The following is a 24999-nucleotide window of genomic DNA, read 5'->3' as shown; positions in this document are numbered from 1 at the left end:
GCTTATTACTAGGTATTTTATTATTTTTGGTACAATTGTAAATGGGATTGTTTTCTTAATTTTTCTGCTGCTTCATTATTGGTGTATAGAAATGCAACAGATTTCTGTACATTGATATTGTATCCTGCACTTTAATGAATTTGTGTATCAGTTCTAGCAATTTTTTGCTGGAGAACACAGGTAGTAATCTCTTTGACACTGGCATTGCAACTTCTTTCTAGATATATCTCTCAATGCAAGGGAAACAAAAGCAAAAATAAACTATTGGGACTTCATCAAAATAAAAAGCTTCTGCACAGCAAAGGAAACAATCAACAAAACTAAAAGTCAACCCATTGAATGGGAGAAGATATTTCCTAATGATTAGATAAAGTATTAATACTCAAAATATATAAAGAACTTATAAAACTCAACCCCGCCCCCAATAATTCGATTTAAAAATGGGCAGAAGACCTGAACAGACATTTCTCCAAAGAAGACATCCAGAGGGCCAAAAGGCACATGAAAAGATGCTCAACATTATGGATCATCAGGCAAATACAAATCAAAACTACAATGAGATTTCACCTCACACCTGATAGAATGGCTAAAATCAACAACACAAGAAACAACTAGTGTTGGCAAGGATGCGGAAAAAGGGGAACTCTCTTGCACTGTTGGTGGGAATGCAAACTGGTACAGTCACTCTGGAAAACAGTATGGAGATTCCTCAAAAAGTTAAAAATAGAACTGCCCTACAATTCAGCAATTGCACTATTAAGTATTTACTAAAAGAATACAAATACTAATTCAAAGGGATACATGCACCCCAGTGTTTATGGCAGCATTATATATAATAGCCAAATTATGGACACGGCCCAAGTGTTCATTGACTGATGAATGGAAAAAGAAGATATGGTGTTTGTTTGTTTCTTTGTTTGTTTATTATATAATGGAATATTCCTCAGCCATCAAAAAGAATGAAGTCTTGCCATTTTCATCGATGTGGATAGAACTAGAGCAAAATAAGTCAGTCAGAGAAAGATAGGTACCATATGATTTCACTCATATGTAGAATTTAAGAAACAAAACAAACAAGCAAAGGGATAAAAAAGAGAGGCAAACCAAGAAACAGACTTCTAACTATAGAGAACAAACTGATGGTTATCAGAGGGGAGGTGGGTAGGAGGATGGGTTAAATAGGTGATAGGGATTGAGGAGTGCACTTGTTTTAATGAGCACAACGTGTTGTATATTTTGTTGAATTACTATATTGTACACCTGAAACAAATATTGCATTGTTGACTAACTGGAATTTAAATAAAAACTTTTAAAATCCTAAAAAAATAAAATAAAAAATAAAAACAAAATTAAAAATTAATTAAAAGTTTAAGATAGTTTTGAGAAGAGGGAATTTTGGAGTCTCTTTGGCCATCTAAGGAATTAGGAAGGCCTATCTCCTGGGAGAGTTGTGGGGCTGATGTGTAGTACTGAGCTATACTTGTTAAAGCATCTCTAGTTTTTACACTTCTGAATAAAAGTGACACTGACCCATACATTTGGGTTTAGAAGCATACAAAGGAAAGAAAAGAGGCGTGTATAAGAGACAAGAACCTTTTTCTATATGATTGGTATTTCTTTGTACTTTGATCAGAGAAATCCAAACTCCACCATATTGGAGTTATTCTAGAATTCCAGGCAATCTCTTAGACTGCAAAGCCCCAGCTTGTCATACTCGACCTGATTTGTCCAGGAGATAGACCTACAGCTGGACCAGCACAGATGTGGAGAGAGGAACTCTTTTCTTCTAGCTGGTATCTTGTTGGTGAGGGATACTTCTACAGACAATGAAAAGAATAGCAGGATGTCTCACCCTCATCAGGAAAACTGTACACTTTCATGATTTAGGCTATGTCATAGGTATCAGAGTACAAAGCAAGACACTGAGGCCACTAGCTTCTCCAACTAAGGATTTTATATTTGGATATCTCAGTGATGAGAGTCCCATGCCCAGTTGAAAGGGCCTAAGGGCTGATGTGGAAAGGAGCTACAGAAATCTGAAACTGCAGGAAGAAAAATAATGAAGACTGATTGACTTTGTGGTTGAGATGTGCACATTCTTGGATGGCAGGGTCTGGTTTGGTTGCTTTAGTAGTTGCTGCTGCTGCTTCCTCAATTTGAATTGTTGGTTCCTGAACCAGATACGAGAGTGGGAGAAGTGGGAGAGTTATGGTCAGTGAATGAAGGATTTTGGGGCTTGTCTGGAGTGGAAAAAGCCAGATTATAACCCTCATGTCCTCTCCAAGTCCTCATGACACTGAATTCCGAGACAGCAGAGATGGGCATGAGTGCAGGGACAGCAAGGAATCAGGACTGGGACCCCAGAGAAGGAAGAAGAAAAAAAAGGGGGTTGTTTCAGAGGTTGTTCTGGGACTTTAGAGAAGGTTTCCTGAACTCTAGAGAAGAGAAGCTAGTCCAAGAAAGTTTCCTGAACTCTAAAGAAGAGAAGCTAGTCCTACCAGGGAGGTGAGGATTATAGTAAGGAATAGTGTAAGAAAAATTTTGGGGCCTTAGCAGTTTCAGAGGTTGAGGGGAGTTCTTTGTCTCTTGGTAGCATTATGAATTAAACAGATTGCAGGGATTTACTTGAGAAGACCCTAAGTCAGGAATATGAATAAGAGTCCTTCCTCTATTTGAGCTCTACAGTGTGAGAACTCTGAAGTTCTAATTTCAGTTATACTGCTTATTCTTATATCTGTGATCCAATCACTTTGCCCCTGAACCTCAGTTTTCCTCATCTTTTAAACTGGATGATAGCAAGACCAACATATGCGATGTGCCCAGTTCAGTACTAGTGCACAGTATGTATTCAATATTGAAATATTATTATGTTATGACAGAAATTTCCAGACTGTGGTTTGGATGAAGGTACCAAGCACACTTCAGGGGATCAGATAGACCTTTAGTATTGACTTGGGTAAGTTGAGTTTCGAAGGTGATTCCTCCTGGGGATTTTAATCTGGAAACATGGTGTGGATAAACAGAGTCTCCAACTCTTCATGCTGTGTGTGGGCAAATGAGGTGCGTTTTTGGTACTTCTTCCATTGCACCACCTCCTTTCCTAAAAACTCCCAAGAAACCACAACTGTGAATTTTCCATGACTTCCTTCAACACGGCTTGGACTTTAGGAGATAAAGGTCCCAGGTCTTGACTCTGGGTGGCTGAACCCTGTGTAACAGTGCTTTGTCCTCTGTTTTCTGAGATTTAGTTTTTTCCTCTGGGAAAAGTTACCTCTTAACTTTCTCTTTATCCAGTTTGTTCACTCTGGGACATGACTCCTTTGAGTGTCAGTTTGCCCTGAACTGAAAACAGAAAACCCCTTTCTCTGGTACTCTGTCTACCCTACCTAACCTCAGGATAGTGGACAATGGTTTCCCTCTTCTTTTTCACACTTTTGTTTCCTTTAAAAACTAGGAAGAAGGTGCATCTCCCTTCACCTGAATATAACACACTCTTCAAAGTGGGTTTTCTCTCTTTGCTTATTTATTTTGGAACTTGATCCATCTTGTCTGGTAAATAGGGTTTTTCTTTTCCAGGATTTCTGAAGCTCTAATCATTGCCCTGGGAAAAAGCTCATAAGAAATAAGATATTACTAAATTCATGCTGGCAATCAAAAAGTTATAGAGTATTTTTTTAAAATGGCAATTGAGAGAAAGGAAAATTTCTAAGAAAATACAATTACCATAATTTACTAAAAACAATAACTGCAGAACCTGAATAAACTAAAAACTACACAAAAACATAAGATATATTATGGAATTCAAGACAATTCTGTGCTATATGGAATTCAAGGCAATGCTGTTATATGCCCATTTCAATAAAAGAAGGAATGGTTTTCACTTGAACTTCACTTCTTATATTTGAAGTCCATAACACCAGTACTAAACCCAGGCAAGAATAAACACCATAAGTTTTTTTTTTAATTAATGTTTATTTATTTTTGAGAGAGGCAGAGAACAGCACACAAGTGGGACAGGGGCAGAGAGAGAGGGAGACACAGAATCAGAAACAGGCTCCAGGCTCTGCACTGTCAAAGCACAGAGCCTGATGCAGCGCTAGAACTCATGAGCTGTGAGATCATGACGTGAGCTGAAGTTGGACGCTCAACCAACTGAGCCGCCCAGGTGCCTCAAGAATAAATTCTATAAACAAAGCTACAGACTATGCTACTTAGGAACATAGATGTAAATAACCTATATGAAATATATTTAATATAATCACATATTTATATATATATATTCTATACTTACAGTATCTAATTTATTTTTGAGATTCATATATATGTATTTGAAATCAAATATGTAAAATATTAATTTATATTGATTTTTCTACTCATATTTTATAGAATTATTCTATTCAAACTTAGGTAGTTGATATCTTCATCAACACTCTGAGATTACTCTTTTCATTAAGCTGTATAGTTTTACTGAGCGCACAATCTTACTTCCAATGAAGTTGTATGTGATACAGCACTTTCAGAATGTGTTTTTGGAATGCTATTACTGGGAATTTTGTTCTAGGTTACAAGAATATACTATTAAGATAAATGTTTTGCCTCTACATTCATCCTTTAGGGGTGCATTCTTGATCTCTACAAACTTCTAGTTACTATTTGGCTTTAAAACAGGAAAAGGGTTTATTTATTTGGGTAAGTTATGTACGGACACAGTACAAAATTGAAAACAACTTTGTTCCTTAGCTCTCTAGAGCTGTTTTGTTCAATACAGTAGCCACTACCCATCATGGCTGTCAAGCACATGATATGTGGCTAGTTCCACTGAGTTACTGAATTTTTAATTTTATTAAATTTTAATTTAAATTTAAAAACAGGTACTCAATCCAGTTACTGGTAACTTTTTTAGTGTATTTAGAACAACTTGGGTCTACTTTTTAAATTTTTTTAACATTTATTTATTTTTGAGAGACAGAGAGACAGAGCACGAGTGGGGGAGAGGCAGAGAGAGAGAGGGAGATACATAATCCAAAGCAGGTTCCAGGCTCTGTGCTGTCAGCACAGAGCCGACACAAGGCTTGAACGCCTGAAACTTGAGATCATGACCTGAGCCAAAGTCGCATGCTTAACTGACGGAGCTACCCAGGCACCCCTTTGGTCTACTTTTTAAATTAAATTTTATGAACTCTAAAAGCATATTAAGTATTTATGATGAAAATTTAGCATCTAGGTTGAGATATGCTGTCAAGTATAAAGTATTCATTGGATTTCAAAGTCTTAATATGAACAAACGAATGTAAATTATCTCATTGGACTGTACATGGTCTAGCAAAGTATTGTTACGGTTTAAGATGTTAAATTCTGAGGGTGCCTAAGTGGTTCAGTCAGTTGAGCGTCAGGCTGTCGGTTTCTACTCAGGTCATGATCTTGTGGTTCGTGAGTTTGAGCCCCACATGGGACTCCATTCTGGCAGTACAGAGCCTGCTTGGGATTCTCTCTCTCCCTCTGTCTGCCCCTCCCCTACTTGCACATGTGCACATGTAAAAAACTATAACATGTTATTTCTGTATTACATATAGATTGATTTAATTATGCATTAAAAGTAAAGGTAAAGGCTTTACGTTTCTTATCTGTGTATGCAAACACACAACATATAAAAGTAAATTAAATGAAGAAAAAAACTTATAGGTGATAAAAAGAAGGAAAAGATTAATCTTTGTGTGTGTTTTTTGCTTTTTATATACTCATATCATTATTGATGTATGTGTTTATTTGAAATATTATTTTTAGTAAAACTGTAGCAATATTTTTGCATCTAAGCTTTGTGCCCTTATCTTGGTGTAATAACTAGTCTCTTCTGATACCTATTATTTGTGTTTTTCAAATGAGTCTTGGAGCTTTGATTGTGACTTGCCACTTATCCATGGGAAGATGCAGAGATGCAGAAGAAAGGTAGCAGGGAATCATCAGGGCTTAAGAAGAGGAGAAGCCTCAAAACATCAACACGTATACATTGGAAAGTTCAGAAGACCATTCTGAGAAAAGATGCTTTTGCACATATAAAAGCTGAAAGAATCCATCAACAACAGACTTTCATTATAGGATATGTTAAAGGCCATTCTTCAGACAGAAGGAAATGTATATCTGGTTAAGAACTTGCATCTGGAATATCTAATAAACACATCTCAAAAATGAAGAAAAACATTCCAATTAAAAATCTTAGAATTTAATTTAATTAGAATTAAAAGGTTTGAATAAGCATTTCACCAAATATATATAAATGGTCATGTGAAAGAATATGGAGAAATTAGAACTCTCATATAGCAATTGGAGAATACTGGTGGAACTATTAAATGATACAGCTACTTTGGAAAACAGTTTGGCATTTTCTTTAAAAGAAAGTTTAACATAATCTTACCATACAACCCAGCAATTTCACTCCTAGGAATCTACCCAAGAGAAATGCGAACATTCATCCATTCAGAGATATATGCACAACTATTCATAGCCCCGTTGTTCATAATTGCCAAAATCTGATAACAATCTAAATATCCTTGTTGTTGAATGGATATACAAATGTGTTATATCTATATGATGGAATATCATTCATCAACAAAAAAAATAATGGATTGCTGATACATTTTACAACATGGATGAACCTCAAAAACATACTAAATGAGATATATATTTGCTAAGACTTAATGATGGACTCATGGGAATTCATTATACTATTCTCTGTTTTTGTTTATAATTGAAATTTTTATATGTTAAAAATAAGCAAGTAAAATTCAATCTTTAGCAATCATTTTTTTTCCAAAAGAAGAGAGATCCACTCTGAGATGGAACTATTATGGGCAGGAACTATGTTTGCCAAGGTGAACAACTGGAGGAAATGGAGTGGAGATTCAGTAATCTTATGTTTAATGGTGGAAATTTTCCTCAGAAACTAATTATCTAGGAATGTGATAGAAACGGGTGACTTAAACTCTTTACTTCAGCTCATAAGTCATAAATAGGTGATGCTAATAATGCTATTTTATAATAGGGTTTGTAAATGTTACACAGATGTATTAATGTCAGGCATTAATACACACAAAACACTAGCATAATGCATGGCACATAATATACACAACAGAAGTGTTTTCTTTTTAAATTTTTATTATTTTAGAATATTTGTCATTGATGGGGTACCTGGGTGGCTCAGTCAGTTAAGTGTCCGATTTCAGCTCAGGTCATGATCTCACCATTTGTGAGTTCGAGCCCTGCATAGGGCTCTGTGCTGACAGCTTGGATCCTGGACCCTGCTTCGGATTATGTGTTTCTCTCTCTCTCTCTCTGCCCCTTTCCCACTCGACCTCTTTGTCTCTCTCAAAAATAAAGAAACAAAAAAAAAAAAAAAGAAGAAGAAGAATATTTGTCATTGAAAATGAAGTCTCTTTAATTGAAGTTATAAACTATATTTAACATAGGATATGTAACAACCCTAACACTTTTCTGATAATCAAATCACTACCTCTGCACCTACTGATCTTATAATAATTAACTCCCTCAGCATATCAGGTGTAAGTTCGGAAAATATTACCAATTACAATAGTTAGTTTCATAGAAAACAAATTAAAAAAAACTATATTACTAATGTTTATTATTTGCTTATATACTATGATATAGGAACTATACTTTTTAAAAAACTCACAAAATTATAGTTTATTAACACATAAAAAGTAAACTACAAAAATTATACCAAACCTATATTAGTGACTGCCTCAGAGAAGAAAGAGTTGGGATAGAACAGTTAAGAATGATTGTTAAGTAAGTGCTTTGGCTTAATCACTATCATTTTTTAAATAAATCAGACTAAGTTATATATTTCTTATGTGATTTACCTTGAGCATAAAGTTGGAAAAAGTAACTGGAAAAACGTGATTATATGTTAACAGGTTTTTTTTCTTTTTTGTGGTGACATTATAGGTATTTGCTATAATATTCATTGTTCTTTTCTGTATTTTAAGGCATACATTTTTATTGAGACAACCAACTACATTAACAGAAAATTTTCATGATCATATAAAAAGATGACATAAGATTTTAAAAAATTAGACAGTCATTTCTGATAAAATGTTGGTCAAGGTAGGAATAGAAGGTATTTCCTTAACCAAAAGAGTTTCTATATCAAAATGGATAAATACTTGGGGCACCTGCGTGGCTCAGTTGGTTAAGCATCCGACTTTGGCTCAGGTCATGATCTCACAGTTTGCGAGTTCAAACCCCTTATCAGGCTGTCTGCTGTCAGCACAGAGCCCAATTCAGATTCTCTCCCCCGACTACTCCTCCCTTGCATATGCACTCTGTGTCTCTCAAAAATAAATATATATTTTTAAAAAATGATAAATACTTAATAAGAGACATCAAGACCATTACTATTAAAGTAAATAAGAGGCAAAAATGTCCTCTAACGTAGGTACTGTGCAGCATTGCAATAGTGTACCTAGCAAATGAAACAAAATATGAATAAGAAATAAGTAGCACAACAAAAAAGCAAAAGTGTCATATTTGCAAAACACCAAAAAGTTCATCTTTAAAATTCCACTGGAAAAAAAAAAAAAACAAAATATAATACTGTGTAAAACACTTCAACACATTGGAAGAATATAAGATTGTGATGCAACCATTAAGTGTTTTAAAGCAAATAAGAAAAGTAAGGTCAACATTGCATTTTAAAAGTTCCTATATGTTAGATCCTCAAAATATATAGAATGCCTAAGAATATATCTAAATGAAATGTCTGAAAACTATATGAAATAAATTATAAAGCTGTGTAAAGGGCATAAATGATCATTGTACTCATATGTGGAATTTAAGAAATAGATGAACATGGGGGGGAAGTGAGAGAGGCAAACCATAAAACAGACTCTCAACTATAGAGAACAAACTGAGGGTTGCTGGAGGGGTGGTGGGTGGGCAGATGGGTTAGATAGGTGATGGGCATTAAGGAGGGCACTTGTTGTGATGAGCAATGGGTGTTACATGTAAGTGATGAATCACTAAATTCTACTCCTGAAACTAATATTACACCATATGTTAACTGGAATTTAAATAAAAAATTGAAACAAAAAAGGCATATTATGTTCTTGAGATAAATGAGTAAATATTACAAAAATGTCAATCTCCTCTTTCAAATAGTTCTATAACTTCAGTTGAATCCTATCGATATCTTTTTTTGTTCTTTCAGCCATTTTTTAAATTTGCAGTTCTTGTTCAATGCAAATCAATTCCATAATATGAGAAGTTACTATGAATCAAAGCATAGATATACACACACAATATACAATCCAAAGTAGGTAGACAACATTCAGGCATGAAACAAAAAGGAATGTTCATTCAAACACAGTAGCTTGAGATCTGTTGGAAATGGTTGTTATGGCGTGGGTTCCTAAAGTTGGGAAAAAATGACTTTGGTCATCAAGACTATTGTGGCCATATTAGATATTGGAACATTTAAGCATCAGTGGGGAGATGAGTGGGCAGATGGGTTAGATAGGTGATGGGCATTAAGGAGGGCACTTGTTCTGATGAGCCTCAGTGGGTGACCATGTGAACAAAATATTTTAGAGTGTCTATTTTTAAAAAGCTTTCTGTGCATCTGGGCAGTTGTGAAAAGATGTACTTTCCAGAATCAAGCCTTCTTTGGGCTTAGAATGAAGTTCTAACCATCTAAAAATATTGGTGAACAGAAAGTTTTCCAAATGTGATTATTCTGATTCAGAGTTAAAAAAAAAAAGTATTTACAAAAAGAGTATAAAAGTTTTCCTGAATTTATTGTAAGTAAGCTTCTAGTCTTCACTTCCCAAATACTTGATTTATAATTTTGGCTCCTGCACATATTTTGTCTTTTTAATTTCAAGATTTGTTAATTTTACCTTCACAACAGATTTTTTTAATTGCAAAAAGTATTCAACATAAGCAGAAATAAAAGCATTTTGAAATTAGTTGAGGTCAATGTACTCCTACTTTTTGGAATCAGTTTAGATAAACGAATCTAGCACTCTTGTTGAATAGGAATGGGTGATATGTATATAAGCAAAATTTGCTCATTATGTTTCAATCTGGGGTAGATTCCAATCTATCATTGCCTTGGCACATGTCAACTACTATATAAAAAATCAAATGCAATGTCAAATCCAAAGCCTCAGGGAAAAGAGTTCAGTTCCCAAAAAACAGTGATAGCTCAACAATGTAAAACTTTATCTAGACTACACTGGCATTAAATCAGTACTGCTGAGACAATACATTGAGGATTTACGGCAACACCTGGAAGTTTCTTCCATGAACATATAAATAGCATTATGGAAGCTTTTTGTATTAACTGTTTTATGGCCTTAAAGATTTAAAGAACCAAATGAAAACTGATTCTGTTGACATTCCATCCTTTATATCCAGGTAAGATAAAATCTATTCTCATTTTCAAGGTAGAATTTACCTGTCCATACTTCTTAAGCCACCTTTAAAGAAATCATACCTTAACTAATCTTGGATGTTGTCTCTTCATCTTGTACATGCAACTCCAGTAGATTTAATAGACATTCATCATCCAGACAATAGACTCTTCATATGTTCTTCAAACCAGTAAAACTTGGGATCCTCAACATTTTCTGTGTCGATAAAATAAAGTGTGGAATTAGCAGATTCAACAAGGACCTGTTTTCTTTGTCACACTGGCTGTCTAGACACCATTTGGATCGGGTTTAGAAGATGGGGAAGTATAGATGTTTCTTGGCCTGAGTCTCTTAACCGTAGAGATGTAGAAGGTAACAAGATGATGAAGAGACTGGCTGTTGACTGCAGAGCACTGCTAGTTGTCATGGTGATGGCATTAGCTGGATTTGGGGCAGTTGAGGTATTCTGGGAGGAGTTACTTGAAAGTGTTACAGGTTTTTGATTTGAATAAATCTGTGTGGGTAGAAGCAGCTACAGAAGAAGAAGCCCCAGTGAGAGCCTGGCCATCATCGCCCTACCCAGGTCCACTCTGCCAGTATCAGTGCTCTCACTTGATGCCACATGAGTGGAGACCCGCTGGCTCAAGGTGGGGGCAGGCAAGGTCTCTAATCAATATATTAATAGATTTTTTTTTATGGAGTTTGACAAGATGGTTCCAAAATTCAGAAAAGACATTATCTAAAAGTATGTAATTTTTTATTTTTAAAAGAAAGAGAATGGGCTAGACTGCCATCTAACATACTTTAAATAGGTAACATATGGAATGCGGCAGTTTTGGTGCCAAAAAGGTTAAATTAGAGCTACAACAGAATATAGAAAAAACAAACACTACTATAGATGGAAAACTGGCATTTCCAAGCAGTAGGAATAGAACAAGTTGCCATTAGTGTGTAAGAAATTACACTCTAACTCACAAAATTCAATAGCAATTACAAATAGATTCAAGTTTATTTTTTAAAGTTTATATTGAAATAATAAAAGAACAAAAACCTTAAATGGTTAAAATAAATTGCATCAGACTAGAGAGACTTGTAATATATATGAAAGGATTCATATCCCTATTTTATAAAAAAAATTGTTCAAAAATAATGAGAAAAAAATTCCATCATAAAATTGGGTCAAAGGCATGAAAAAATAATGTCTAGAAAGGATGGTAAAAATGTTTAAAATGGTGAAAAATGCTCAACTTCACCAGGGATTCATAATGTGTAAACACAATGAGTTAATTTTTCTCTCATAAGACTGGCAAAAACTTTAACTATAAATCAAACTTTATTGATAATGTGGGGGAATGCATACCATTATTTATTATTAGTGGAGGTGTGAAGTGGTACAAAACTTGAAAAGAAATTTAGTAATAGCTTTCATTTTAATATACTTCATACCATTTAACCCAGAATATTTACCACCGGGAATTAAAATGTTAATTTATCAATAGAAAACTGGTGAAATAATCTTTTGTATATCCATAGCTTAGAATAGTACCTAATCATGTCTATTTTTTAAATTGTGGTGAAACATACATAATTTAAAATTTACTATTGACATCATTGTTTAGTGTATAATTCGGTAGCATTAAGTACGTTCACACTGTGGTGAAACCAATCTCCAGACTGTTTTCATCTTACAAAACTGAAACTCTGTACCCATTAAATAACAACTCCCACTCCTCCCTCCCCCAGCTCTTGACAACCACCATTTTCTGTTATTTGTATGAATCTACTACTCTAGATACCTCATATAAGTAGAATCATATAGTCTTTGTATTTTTGTGACTTGCTTATTTCATGTAGTATAATGTCCTCATGTTTCATCCATGTTATAGCATGTATCAGAATCTCCTTCCTTTTCAAGGTTAAATAATATTCCATTGTATGTATATACCTCATATGGGGTTTTTTTTGTTTATCCATGTATCTGCTGTTGGACACTTGGGTTGTTTTTACCTTTTGGCTATTGTTAATAATGCTATTATGAAAATGTGTATACAAATATCTCCTGTTATCCTGCTTCCAGTTCTTTTGCGTGAAATTTCTGGATCATATGATAATTCTATTTTTAATTTTTGAGATATCACCATACTGCTTTCTATAGTGGGTGCACCATTCTACATTCCCACCAACAGGGCACAAAGATTCCAATTTCTCCACATTTTTGTCAGCACTTGTTATTTTCTGTTTGTTTTTTGATAGTTGCCATCATGATGGGTGTGAGGGGAATATCTTGTGGTTTTGAATTGCTTTTGCCTAATGATTAACTATTTTGAGAATATTTTCATATGCTTGTTGGTCATTAGTATATCTTCTTGGAGAAATGACCTATTTATTATTTTATAGGAGTTCTTTGTCTATTATGGATGTTAACCACTTATCAGAGATGTGATTTGCAAATATTTTCTCCATTCCATAGGTTGCCATTCTACTGTTGATTCTGTCTTTTGGTGCACAGAAGTTTTTCACTTTTATGTTATCTAATCTATGTATTTATACTTTTGTTGCCTCTGTTTGTGGTATAATCTCTAAGAAGTCATCGCAGATCCAAGGTTGTGAAGCTTTTCCCCTATGTTTTTTTATAGTTTTGCCTCTCACATTTAGATCTTTGATCCATTTTGAGTTAATTTTTCTAGGGTAAGGTAAGGGTCCATATTCATCCTTTTGCATGTGGATATCCAGTTTTCCCAACATCATTTATTGAAGAGATTCTGCTTTCCCCAGTCAATGGTCTTGGGATCCTTGTCAAAAATCAGCTAACCATATACATGTGAGACTATTTCTGGGCTTTCTATTCTTTTCTATTGGTGTATATATGTCTTTATGCCAGTACTGTTGTGATCACTGTAGTTTGTTTAGAAATCAGGAGTATGAGTCTTTGGTTTCCAACTTTGTTCTTTCTCAAGATTTTTTTTTTAACTATTTGTGGTCCCTTGAGATTCCATGTGAATTTTAGGATGGATTTTTATATTTTTGCAAAGCATACCATTGGGATTTTGATAGATATTGCATTAAATTCATACATTGCTTTAGGTAGTATTGATATCTTAACAATATGAAGACTTCCAATCCATTCTCACAGGATTTATTTCCATGTATCTATCTACTCTTTAATTTCTTTCAGCAACATTTTGTAGTTTTTAGTTTACTTAGTTTTTAGTTTGGTTTGCTTCCTTGGTTTATTCCTTAGTACTTTATTCTTTTTGATGCTATTGTAAGTGGAATGGTTTTATTAATTTCCTTTTCATATTGTTCATTATATATAGAAACTTAAATGATTTTTGTACAGTCATATAGTTTTTAAAAGGTAGATATTATGAACATAGAAAAATCTCTAGGATACATTGTTGAATAAAAACAAGTACATATTTCAGAATTCAGTAAGATACAACTTATGAAAAGAAATATCTGTATACATTTATATACTACCACTCTATAAATGAGGTTTTTTCACATTTTCCCACAATGGTGGATGACAATATTCCTGTGTGATATTATGATCTATAATAAACATATATTTCAGTCTTTGTCCATGGTTCCTGGCTCACAGCTCCCAAAAGCTTCAAATTTCCTAATTGATAACAGCAATGAGGGCATCTTTTGTTCTAGTATTTGGTCTCTTGTCCTCAGTTCTTTAAAGTTCTTCAGTCTTAAAGGTTAAATGGGTGTCTTGATATTTATAAATGCTCCTTTCAACCACAGCTGAGTTTACACTAATAAGGTGACTTTTGGAAATCCCCTAGAGGTGGAGGCAGGGGGCTATTTGCAAGGGAACAAATCCTGATTAGAGGATTGGAAGTTGCTAGCCCTACCACTGATTTGTGGGGATGGGAGAGGACTTGGAGGTTGAATAAATCACCAACGACAATTATTTAATTAATCATGGCTATGCAATGAAGCCTCCATAAAAACCCAAAGGGGATGGTTTGGACAGCTTCCAGGTTGGTGAACCAGATGCAATGACATGCTGCTCAGCCAGGGCCAAACAAATTCCAAGCAGATAGAAGTTCCTTTGTTTTGGACCTTGCCCTATATATCTTGTCATCTGGCTGTTAATTTGTATCCTTTACTATCCTTTGTAATAAACTGGCAATAATCTAGCGAGCAAACTGGTTTCCTGAGTTTTGTGAGCTCAGGAGTTAATTAATTGAACCCAAGAAGGGGGTCCTGGGAACCTCTGACATAGAAGCAGTTGGTCAGAAGCAGAAGTGACAACCTAGATTTTGGGTTGGCATTTGAAGTGGGGGCAGTCTTGTGAAACTGAGCCCTTAATTTGTGGAATCTGAATGAGGCTATCTCTAAGTAGATAGTATCAGAATTGAGATGAATTTAGGACACCCAGCTGGTTGACATGGTTTTTCCCACCCATAAGAATTGGTGTCAGAATCATACCTTGCCTTTGGAAAGGAGTTTTCAGTCACTTTTTACTTCAGTCTTTCCCTCTCAGAAAAAAACATTCTCTCTTGCTCTGTAGCTTGTGTTTTCAGTTTATCTATCTTAATGTAGTCAAGCATGGGTGAAAGGCACTTGACTGTGATTATGAAATTTATAACTTCCCCTTTTATCATGGGGACATTTTTTTGAATAGGTTTTTGAAAAGAAGGTATAACAATGAATAACTGTTTTAAAACAAATGTAAAATACAGTTACAGGGCCCCCTGTGAAGAGGGTAACAGTGGAGGAGGGAGGGTGAAGGAGAGTTGTAGTCACTGGGCCCCCCTAGATCTGATGGTGTCAAATTCATGCTGGAATCATCTATATTGATAAGAGGGTATGACTGGGAATTCTCTGGGGCCATTCTGTTTATCAGGGGTGCTGACATTTGGGAAGGAAAACCTATATGAGTAAGGGGATACTGATGCATTCATTCATTCCCTGCGAAACAATGTTTTCAAGGTGCCTCAGCTTGCTGTAACAATCTTGGACAAATGAAGTTAATCCCAGGAAACTCTACATCAGCTGGAAAGTGATTCACATGTATACCATAGAAAAATACTCCAGATGTATTAGTCCAAAATGAAACTTTGGTAATATTAAGAGAATTGAGCTGATATCTTTGTGATTCAGAGTATGGGGACTTTAAAAAATGAGGTTGTTGAAATACAGTCTTTACATGAAAAGATGGATACATTAGACAATTAGATGAGATCAAATGCCCACGGATTTCTCATCAAGAACCAAGGAAGACTGACAGTGGAATAAAATCTTTAATAAAATCTTTAATAAAATCTAAAATACCTGTCAACTTAGAATTCTATATCTATATCCAAAGAAAACATCCTTCAAGAATAAAGGTAAAATACAGACATTCTCAGATCAAGGGAAACTATGAGACTCTATGGCCAGTAGTCCTGTTCTATAGAAATGTTAAAGGAAGTTCCTCAGACTGAAGAGAAATGGTACTAAGGGAAAATTAGAACTTCAGGAATGAAAGGAAGAGCCACAGAATTGGAAAATATCTGGTTAAATATAATAGACTAATTTTCTCTTCTTCAGTTATTTGGATTACATACAAATACTGAAAGCAAAAAATTATCACATTTTCTAGTGCTGTATTTTTTTTTACTTTTACTTTTGAAATAATTACATGTGCACAGAAGTTGCCAAAAAAAAAAAGCACAAGGAGGTTCTGTGTACCCTTCATTCAGCCTCTCCCAATGGTGACATCTTGCATAACTGTAGTATATTATCAATACCAGGAAAATGACATTGGTACAGTCCACAAAGCTTACTCAGATTTCACCAACAGCATTACACAATTTAGACTGCATGGTGGACGGTCTAAGATGCTTCTACCCAACCTTCCCTTCTCCTTCACTAGAAGTCAGATTTGTGTTATGATCTGACAGCCCTTCTGGCCTTCCCCATTTTCTGGCACAGGCATTTCCCCTAATAAAATCCTTGGAGATTTAGTCCTACCTGACATGTGTTTCTTAGACAACACAGACTGCACCAAAATTCACCCTATTTTTTATGTTACTAGTTAATCCATCCTGGAAAATGGGATTCAGCCTGAGCTAGAAGAATTTGGGATTCATTTGACTATTGTAACTGCTCCTCCTTCAAGGAGTTCTGTGGGCCCCTAAGAGATGGGGGTCAGACTGAAAGGAAGGCTCACTGTGATCAACTTTGTCTTGCTGTATCACATCAATGCTGTAATCACTCGTGTGGATAAAAAGAGTGGGTCTGGGAAGTTCCAGGGGCTTCTCTGTTCATCCAGGCACCAGAGGGCTGCATTGGTAAGTCTGTGGAATAGAGTAGAGTGGGGAGTGAAGAGCGATGAGCTCATTCATTTCTTGGAATGCGATGTATTGAAGACAACAGGTCCCTCACATAGTACCTCTGAATTTGAGAGTGACTTCACCTTCCTAAGCCTGTTTCCCAGTTGAAAAATAATTATAATCTCCATCTCACATGGCTGTAGTGATGATTCACTAAAATCCTATCTGTAAACCACAAAGCTTGTTGCAATGTAATGCTCAAGCAATGGGAACTGCTGTTATTTAGAAAAGTAATTCAGACCATGTAACTGTACTGCTTAGAGCTCTTCCATGACTCCCTAGTGCAGGTGGGACAAATCCCACATCCTCAGTGACCTTGGCCTAGGAAGACTTACAGGAACAGGCAGTACTTCTTATAAACCTGGAAAAATAGCCCTTGTCTTGGGGCGCCTGGGTGGCTCAGTCGGTTGAGCGTGCGACTTCAGCTCAGGTCATGATTTCACACTCCGTGAGTTTGAGCCCTGCATTGGACTCTGTGCTGACAGCTCAGAGCCTGGAGCCCGCTTCAGATTCTGTGTCTGAATCCCTCTCTCTGCCCCTCCCCTGCTCATGCTCTGTCTCTCTCTGTCTCAAAAATAAATAAAAACATTTTTTAAAAAAATAGCCCTTGTCTTGAGTCCTTTCATTGAGTTCTACACCTCTCAGACTTTAATAGGTATACAAATCAGCCAGGGATATTGTTGAGATACAGATTCTGATTCAATAGATCTGGGGCTTAAGATCCTGCATTTCTAATAAGTTACCAGATGATGCTGATATTACGGGTCTGCAAATAAGACTTAGCAAGGTTCTAAAAGGGCCTCTCTTTTGTTCTTTAGTATGTGCTTCCCCACTGGGCATAGAGTCTACAATTCAAAACTGTCATGACCATCTAGAATATGTGCCCACTTCTACATCATACTCCGTGTACCAGGGACCACACACTTCTCTACCCATTGCCTGGAACCTGCACAGCCCCTTCCCTGATTCATCCTCCTCAGGGAAAAACATGCTGTCAATGTCCACCCCTCCCTGGCCCAAGAGGTGACTATGGGTCAAAGGGGTGTCAACAGAGCCTGGACCTAGGCATGCAGGCAGGGATGAGAATGAGGGTGGAGTGGTTGGGGCTAGCTCTCCCTACATTGCCATGTTCTTTGGAACTTCAGAGAACCCAAGAATTCAAAATCTGAATCTCAACATCTAGGAAGATATCTATCTGTCAAAGTGGGCAAGTAGAACATATTTTACTTAACAGTTTGGTAGCTTGATTTACAGTTTCTAAATACTTAGATATATGGTATGTGTGCCTCCATTTGTACTCTTGGCTTGGCCTTGAAAATGGCACCTACTGAGCTCTCTCCTCTTTTTAGCTCTGTGTTATTGCCACTGTGCATTTCCTTCAATTCTTTGAGCAAGTCATGAGTTGCCTGTTTCCTGGTGTTTGCATGTGCTCATCTCCACTTTCATCTCCTACTTAACACTACTCATTACCTACCACCTATCTTTTCTCAGTTTAAACAACATGAACATGTAGAAGCTGACTTCTCTTCCCAAACAACTTCACAGTGTTCTCTTAACTCTTTCTTGGCACTATGTACTTTTCCTTCCAAAAGCAATTTCAATTTTAGTTACTCATTTATTTTTCTGCTTCTACTTTATTGTCCCTTTATTGCACCTTTGGAAACAGTTGGCTATGAGGAGGTGATATGTATGTGGGAAGAGAATATAGATTAATTTTGCTTTTGCTTGGAAAAGGTGTGCAAAAGAGGAAAGGAGGGAAGGAGGGAGAGATGGAGTAAGAGAGAGAGGCCATTACTATGAAAGGTTGGATAATCTGGGGCAGCAGTTCTCAAAGTGTGCTCCAAAAGCTCTTGGGAGTCCTTGAGATCTTTTCAGGAGGTTTCTGAGGTCAAATTATATAATAATATATTCATGATAATATTGAGATGTTTACCTTTTTTTTTTTTTTTTTAACGTTTAATGATTTTTGAGACAGAGAGAGACAGAGCTTGAACGGGGGAGGGTCAGAGAGAGAGGGAGACACAGAATCTGAAACAGTCTCCGGGCTCTGTGCTGACAGCTCAGACCCCGATGCGGGGGCTCAAACTCACGGAGCACGAGATCATGACCTGAGCTGAAGTCCGACGCTTAACCAACTGAGCCACCCAGGTGCCCCGACATGTTTACTTTTTAACTGTCATTTTATCATGAACGTATGGTGGAATACATTTAGGAGAACTTCATAACTCCAACTGATTGTTCATAAACCAGTATTTTACAAATATCCAGTGTGTGCTGTTACAAGCCCATGTGTAGGTGAAAGATCCACTAAAAGGGCGATGCAGACCAGTGGATTTTAATGTGATAGATTATGCAAAGCTCATTGCTATGATTTCAAGTATCACGTAACAACCACTTTTTAAGAAGTTACTACTTATTGATATTGCTTTGTAGCTTCAAAGAATATCCACAATTATCACAAAGACTATTAGAAAACTTCTTTCTTTTTTAACGCTATAACCACATAAAGCCAGATTTCAACATAATGTGCATAAGGCTAGTTTCAACAAAAACAATATATCATAAAAAGTAAATGCAAAAGCAGAAGAGAATTGGTGGTTGTCAGAGGGGAAGTGGGCGGGGGATGGGCAAAATAGGTGAAGGGGATTAAGAAGTATAAACTTGCGGTTATAAAATAAATAAGTCATGGAGGTGAAAAGTACAGCATGGGGAATATAGTCAATAATATTGTATTAACGCTGTATGATGACTAAACTTACTGTGGTGAGCATTGAGTAATGTATAGACTTGTGGAATTGCTGTGTTGTACACCTGAAACTAATATAACACTGTATGTCAACTGTATTTCAAAAAAGAAAACAATGCAGAAGAGACTTCTATCTTCTATTAAGCCAAAGTTTCTATTATGTAAAACGATGACATTCTTTTCACATTTTGTGTGTGTGGAAGATATGGTTAACATGTAATGCATTTATCATTTTGTTCTGAAATGAATAAATGTTTTTTAATTTATCAATTTTAATTTCTAATGTGGCAAATGTCTGAGGATATAACCCACAGAAAGAAAAAAAAAGCTCTTTGGAGCCCTCAATCAGTAATTTTTAAGAATGTAAAAAGATAGAGACCAAAACATTTGAAAAGCAATAACTGGCATTTAATTGAAGGAAAATTAAACCTAGCTAAGCATCTGTTCTTCAATATAATCCTCAGAGTAAATGAAGTAGTACAATTATGCAGTAACATACAATAAGAACATTAGAATATTATTCAATATAATAGTAGTCATAATAACATTTGAAGATGTTTTCTATGTATCAAACATTTAAGTGCCTCATATGCATGATTCACTGAATTCTAAACAAACACATGGGGGATAAAGTACAATTGTTAACATCCTCTTTTAGATGAAGAGAAGCAGGGTCTTTAAGTTTTGGCAGCTAGCGTAGCATAACTGGGAATGAATCAGGTCTTACTGACTCCTGTATGCACCATCTAAACACCTGCCCACTCTCCCTGGAAGGGCATTGAGTCTTCAGCTTAACTAGCATGTGAAACAAGGAAGTGTATATTTCAACCTGACTCAGGTGTTTTCCTAGGTCAGGGCTATGGGGAGCACAAACAAGAACTGCCAGCAGGGCACTGCATATACTCAGCAAATATTTATTGACTGCCTCCCACAAGTGGTTGCTTACTTAGGTGTGGTGATTCTGCAGTTAACAAAACACAGGCCAGCATAGATTGGGAAAGGATGGGAGCCCTGCAAAAGCAGACACGATCTGTAACAGGAATCTTACATTCACTTTCGTAAGACAATCTGACCTTCTGATCTGCCTTCTGTCCTCAACTTTAGTCTTCTTTATCTCCTTCCAATGGGAATGGAGCTGAGTGATTTGCATCTTTCAATCTTTCTCTTTCAATCTTTGAATCTTTCTGGACCACTTAAACCTCACATTCTGGACCCCTATCCTTCTTCCCTTCCCTCCCCTGCTTACCCTCATGAATCCCTTTGGAGAGCCCATTTTCAAGCCTGCTTTATCCTCTCTCTGGAAATCAAGTGTTTTTTGTTTTTTGTTTTGTTTTGTTTTGTTTTAGTGTGTCCTCATGGTGAAACACCAGGTATTTAAATGTAATTTTTGATACACCCAGACCCTTGCACCCAGATATACCCCTAATGTCCAACCTTTCGTTCATTCAATCATTTATTCGTTCAGTAATAGTATGCTTAGAGATTATTATAACTGTTGCTGGAAATAGTCATTATTCTTTTTATACTCAAACTCTACTTTTGACCTACCCTTTAAGCCATCTCCTGTGTCCTTTTTAAAAATTTTATTTTATTTTATTTTATTTTATTTATTTATTTATTTATTTATTTATTTATTTATTATTTTAAAGTATAATTTATTGTCAAGTTGTCTAACATACAGGGTATACAGTGTGTTCTTGGTTTTGGGGGTAGATTCCCATGATTCATCACTTACATACAACACCCAGTGCTCATCCCAAGTGCCCTCCTCAATGCCCATCACCCATTTTCTCCTCTCCCCCCCCATCAACCCTCAGTTTGTTCTCTGTATTTAAGAGTCTCTTATGGTTTGCGTCCCTCCTCCCTCTGTTTGTAACTATTTTTCCCCCTTCCTTTCCCCTGTGGTCTTCTGTCAAGTTTCTCAAATTCCACATATGAGTGAAAACATGATATCTCTCTTTCTCTGACTGACTTATTTCACTTAGCATAATACCCTCCAGTTACATCCACATTGCTGCAAATGGCAGTGTTTCATTCTTTCTCACTGCCAAGTAGTATTCCATTATATATATAAACTACATCTTCTTTATCCATTCATCAGCTGATGGACATTTAGGCTCTTTCCATAATTTGGCTATTGTTGGAAGCACTGCTATAAACATTGGGGTGCATGTGCCCCTATGAATCAGCACTCCTGTATCCTTTGGATAAATTCCTAGTAGTGCTATTGCTGGGTCATAGGGTCCTGGGTCCTTTTGATACCACCATCTCTTTACTTTTATACTTGCCTCGTTTATAGCTCTGTCTCTTTAAAAGAGCAATCTGATCTGAGAATTTTAATGTGGATTAAATCCATTTACGTTTGATAGGATCATGATTAGTAATATATTTGGACGCATGTCTACTTCCTTATATTTTTTTGTGTTTTTGTGTTTTTTTCATTTTTCCTGCTTTCTGTTGAAATGTTTGCACTTTATTCCCTCCCCGCCTTTTCACAATTGTATGCAATTATATGCAAGGTTTAAATGTACCATTAATTTTTTCATATAAATACTTGATTTAAAAAATTCAAAATTAATCAGTTTCTCTATACTTGTCCCAAAGAATATAATGCTCTTTGGATTTTTAACAGTGAATCCTGCACCTTCAGGTTCTCATGTTATTTTTGTCTACCGTTTTAGATCAAACTTACTTTTATGCCCCTAAAAGTAGCCATTATTATTTTTGTCATAAATATTTATTTAGATTAAACCATGCTTATCATGTTCTTTGGTCACTCACCATTGCTTCTCTCTCAGCCTTCTTTTTTCTCTTGGACACAGGTTTATTCTTTCTGAAGTAGAATCATTAGTAATTCTTTTTGTGATGGTCTATTAATTGTAAACATTTCAAACGTGCTTTGCCTGAAAATATTGTCAATCCTGCATAATAGGTTAGGTGAGTATAAAACTCATTTATCTGAGAAGTCTGCTGATAGTTGAACTTTTATTCCTTTGTAGGTGATATTTCTCTACTCTCTTGTTGCTTTAAAAAGATGTGTCCTTTGTTCATAGTCTATGTGTTTACTTCTAAGTGTCTAGGTAAGATTTATTTTTATTTATATTGTCTATGTTTTGCTATATGTTTTCAACCTAAGCACATTGAATTTCTTCAATTATGGACATTTCCGAGTCATTATCTCTTTGCATATTGTCATTCTTCCATTATCTCTATTATCTTCTTTTGGAATTTTCATTAGATTTATATTAGGCCTCATTCTGTTCTTCATATTTTTCAACTGCTGGTATTTCCTTAACTTTCTTAACTGCAGCTTGTTTAGCCATAAGGATAAAAGTCTGATATATGTATTTTATTACTCTGGCTGCTGCTATTTGTTGACCCTTAATTTGTATTTTCCATGGTGCTTTACCCACCCGCCCTGGCCAACATCTTCCTTAAATAGACTGAAGTCTTATACATCCATTTGTTCTCTTATTCACTCATGCATGACTTATCTCCCACCCTGTTTATTTATTTTACTGAGTTCTAATTGACTATAACATTATATTAGTTTCAGGTATATAAAAGAATGATTCAATATTGTATATATTGTACAATAAGTCTAGTTAATATCTGTCACAATAAATAGTTACAATTTTTTCTTGAGAGAAGAACTTTTATGATTTATTGTCTTAGCAACATTTAAATACTTAATGTAGTGTTATTGACCCTGGCCCTTTCCACCCCTCCTGTCAGCTAGCCCGGAATGCATAGGTCTTAAACTAAGCCATAGATTTAGAAATAAAAGATCAGATTCACACTCTGTATCCTACCAAATAAAGAAGATGGAAGCTTACCACATGACAAAAGAGATATACCCTAAGTAAAGCACAAAAACAAAACAATGGACAATAGGAAGGAAAAAACGTAGGCATTAAAGAATCAACTCAGGAAATGGGACGATAATTGACAGGTGTTCCAAAAAGAGCACAGTTGAGAGAAATCTCACAATTTATCCCAATACCACTCTCAAGTTTTCTCTTGTTCTCTCTTGTTATATCTCACTTTCTTTTAAAATGTCTCTCAGTTATCCATGTCTACTAATTTATTTCTGTCATTCTCTTGCCATTCTTGTCATTCTTGTCATTCCTCTTCTTTCTTCTTCCTCTTTCTGAATTTCTTTCAAAAATGCAATTTCTTTCTCTTATACTTTTACTTTCCCAATTTTTCTCTTTCTCAAATTCTCAATAATTCTCACATTTTGACAATATCCTAGTCTCTGAACTATTTCTCAACATTTTTCTCAAAATGAACTCAATTTCTGTTCATCTCCAACAGTCTTTCTTTATCTTTTTCATCTTTCTTACTAATTCTGCTATCCACTTTCTTTCCTCTGTTATGCTCATGCTGTCTTTAACTTTCTTGGTATTTCTATATTTCTTTTAGTACTTTTTCTTAATGTCTCAATATTCTTGATCCCTCAGTCTTTCTCAGGAACTTTTTTTTCAAAATATTTTCTTCAAACTCTTATTTACTCTCTTTTTTCCTTTCTCACAAAAGACAGAAAAAGTTTCAAACTCATGAAGATTCTGTAATGTGAACAGAAGGCAGACTGGCTAAGGCCCTGGGTCCCCCAAAATTCACTATTGTGAGTTTCCTGTTTTATTTTGTTCTGCCTTACATATACCAAAGGGACACTAGAAAAGTCAGCAAACCCAAAATTCAATGGGCACAGACAAAAAATGCCCCCCAAAATCTTTCCTGTTGAAGGACCAGGAAAAGGGGCAGCCAAGCAAGGCAGACTTTTAGACAATATGCACGGTACAGAGAAACTCCAGTCCCTCATTTACCCTGGCCAGCAAAGGCTGAGTGAATAGCCTAGACGTCCACCTTTGCCACACTGTAAAAATGTATTCACTGTCCAGGTTCTTTTCACCTGGGAGGTCTCATAGAAGGCTGAGTTGGGAGCCAGGATTTCCATCTCTGTAGGGTGGTAATGAGCACCTCTCGTCTCATACAATGTCAGTTGAGACCAAGTGGGGAGCCTGGAGTTCCAACCCTATCTACTGTTAATGCAGTGTTCCTCCCTCTCTTTGCTGGGGTGGCAATAGATCAGGCTTAGTAGAGAGTGAGGACTTTCATGACTTCTCAGCAGTAGCAATCCCTCTTCTAACCCCACTCAAAAGGTGTCCCCTAGTGGAGGCCACATGGGGAACAGTAATGAGGTGTCCCTCCCCTTCTTATCCAGGGTAGAATTAACAGAGGCCTACTGGGGAGCCTAATCTTCCACTTCCACTTTGCTGTAATGAGTCCCTTTCCTCCCTTCTCCATGCCCCTTTTCCCAGTGTCAAGGGAGGCTGAGTGGAAAACTTGGACTTCCATCCCCACCTGATAGTAATAAGGTGGTATCCCCTTCACCCACCAGATTGGTGTCAGAGGAAGCCTGCTAAAACACATGATTTAAATAAGATCCTAAGTCTTATAACACAATGCACAAAATGTCCAAGTTTCAAGT

At 36.0% G+C, this 24999-nt stretch overlaps 1 protein-coding gene across 1 annotated transcript; it reads right to left on the bottom strand.

The window, feature by feature from the left end:
* Positions 1 to 1086: 1086 nt before the first annotated feature.
* On the bottom strand, positions 1087 to 24465 carry ARGFX (arginine-fifty homeobox). Its single transcript, XM_027061956.2, is given in 5 exon segments — positions 1087 to 1694; positions 1697 to 1916; positions 1918 to 2049; positions 2051 to 2171; positions 24335 to 24465. Coding segments are annotated over 5 exon segments (669 nt in total). The 3' UTR covers positions 1087 to 1629.
* Between the last annotated feature and the right edge of the window lie 534 nt (positions 24466 to 24999).

This window comes from Acinonyx jubatus, chromosome C2, assembly GCF_027475565.1.
Source record: "Acinonyx jubatus isolate Ajub_Pintada_27869175 chromosome C2, VMU_Ajub_asm_v1.0, whole genome shotgun sequence".
NCBI classification, from domain to species: Eukaryota; Metazoa; Chordata; class Mammalia; order Carnivora; family Felidae; genus Acinonyx; species Acinonyx jubatus.
Note: the sequence above shows the minus strand (reverse complement) of the source record. Positions and strands in the feature narration are given on the sequence as shown.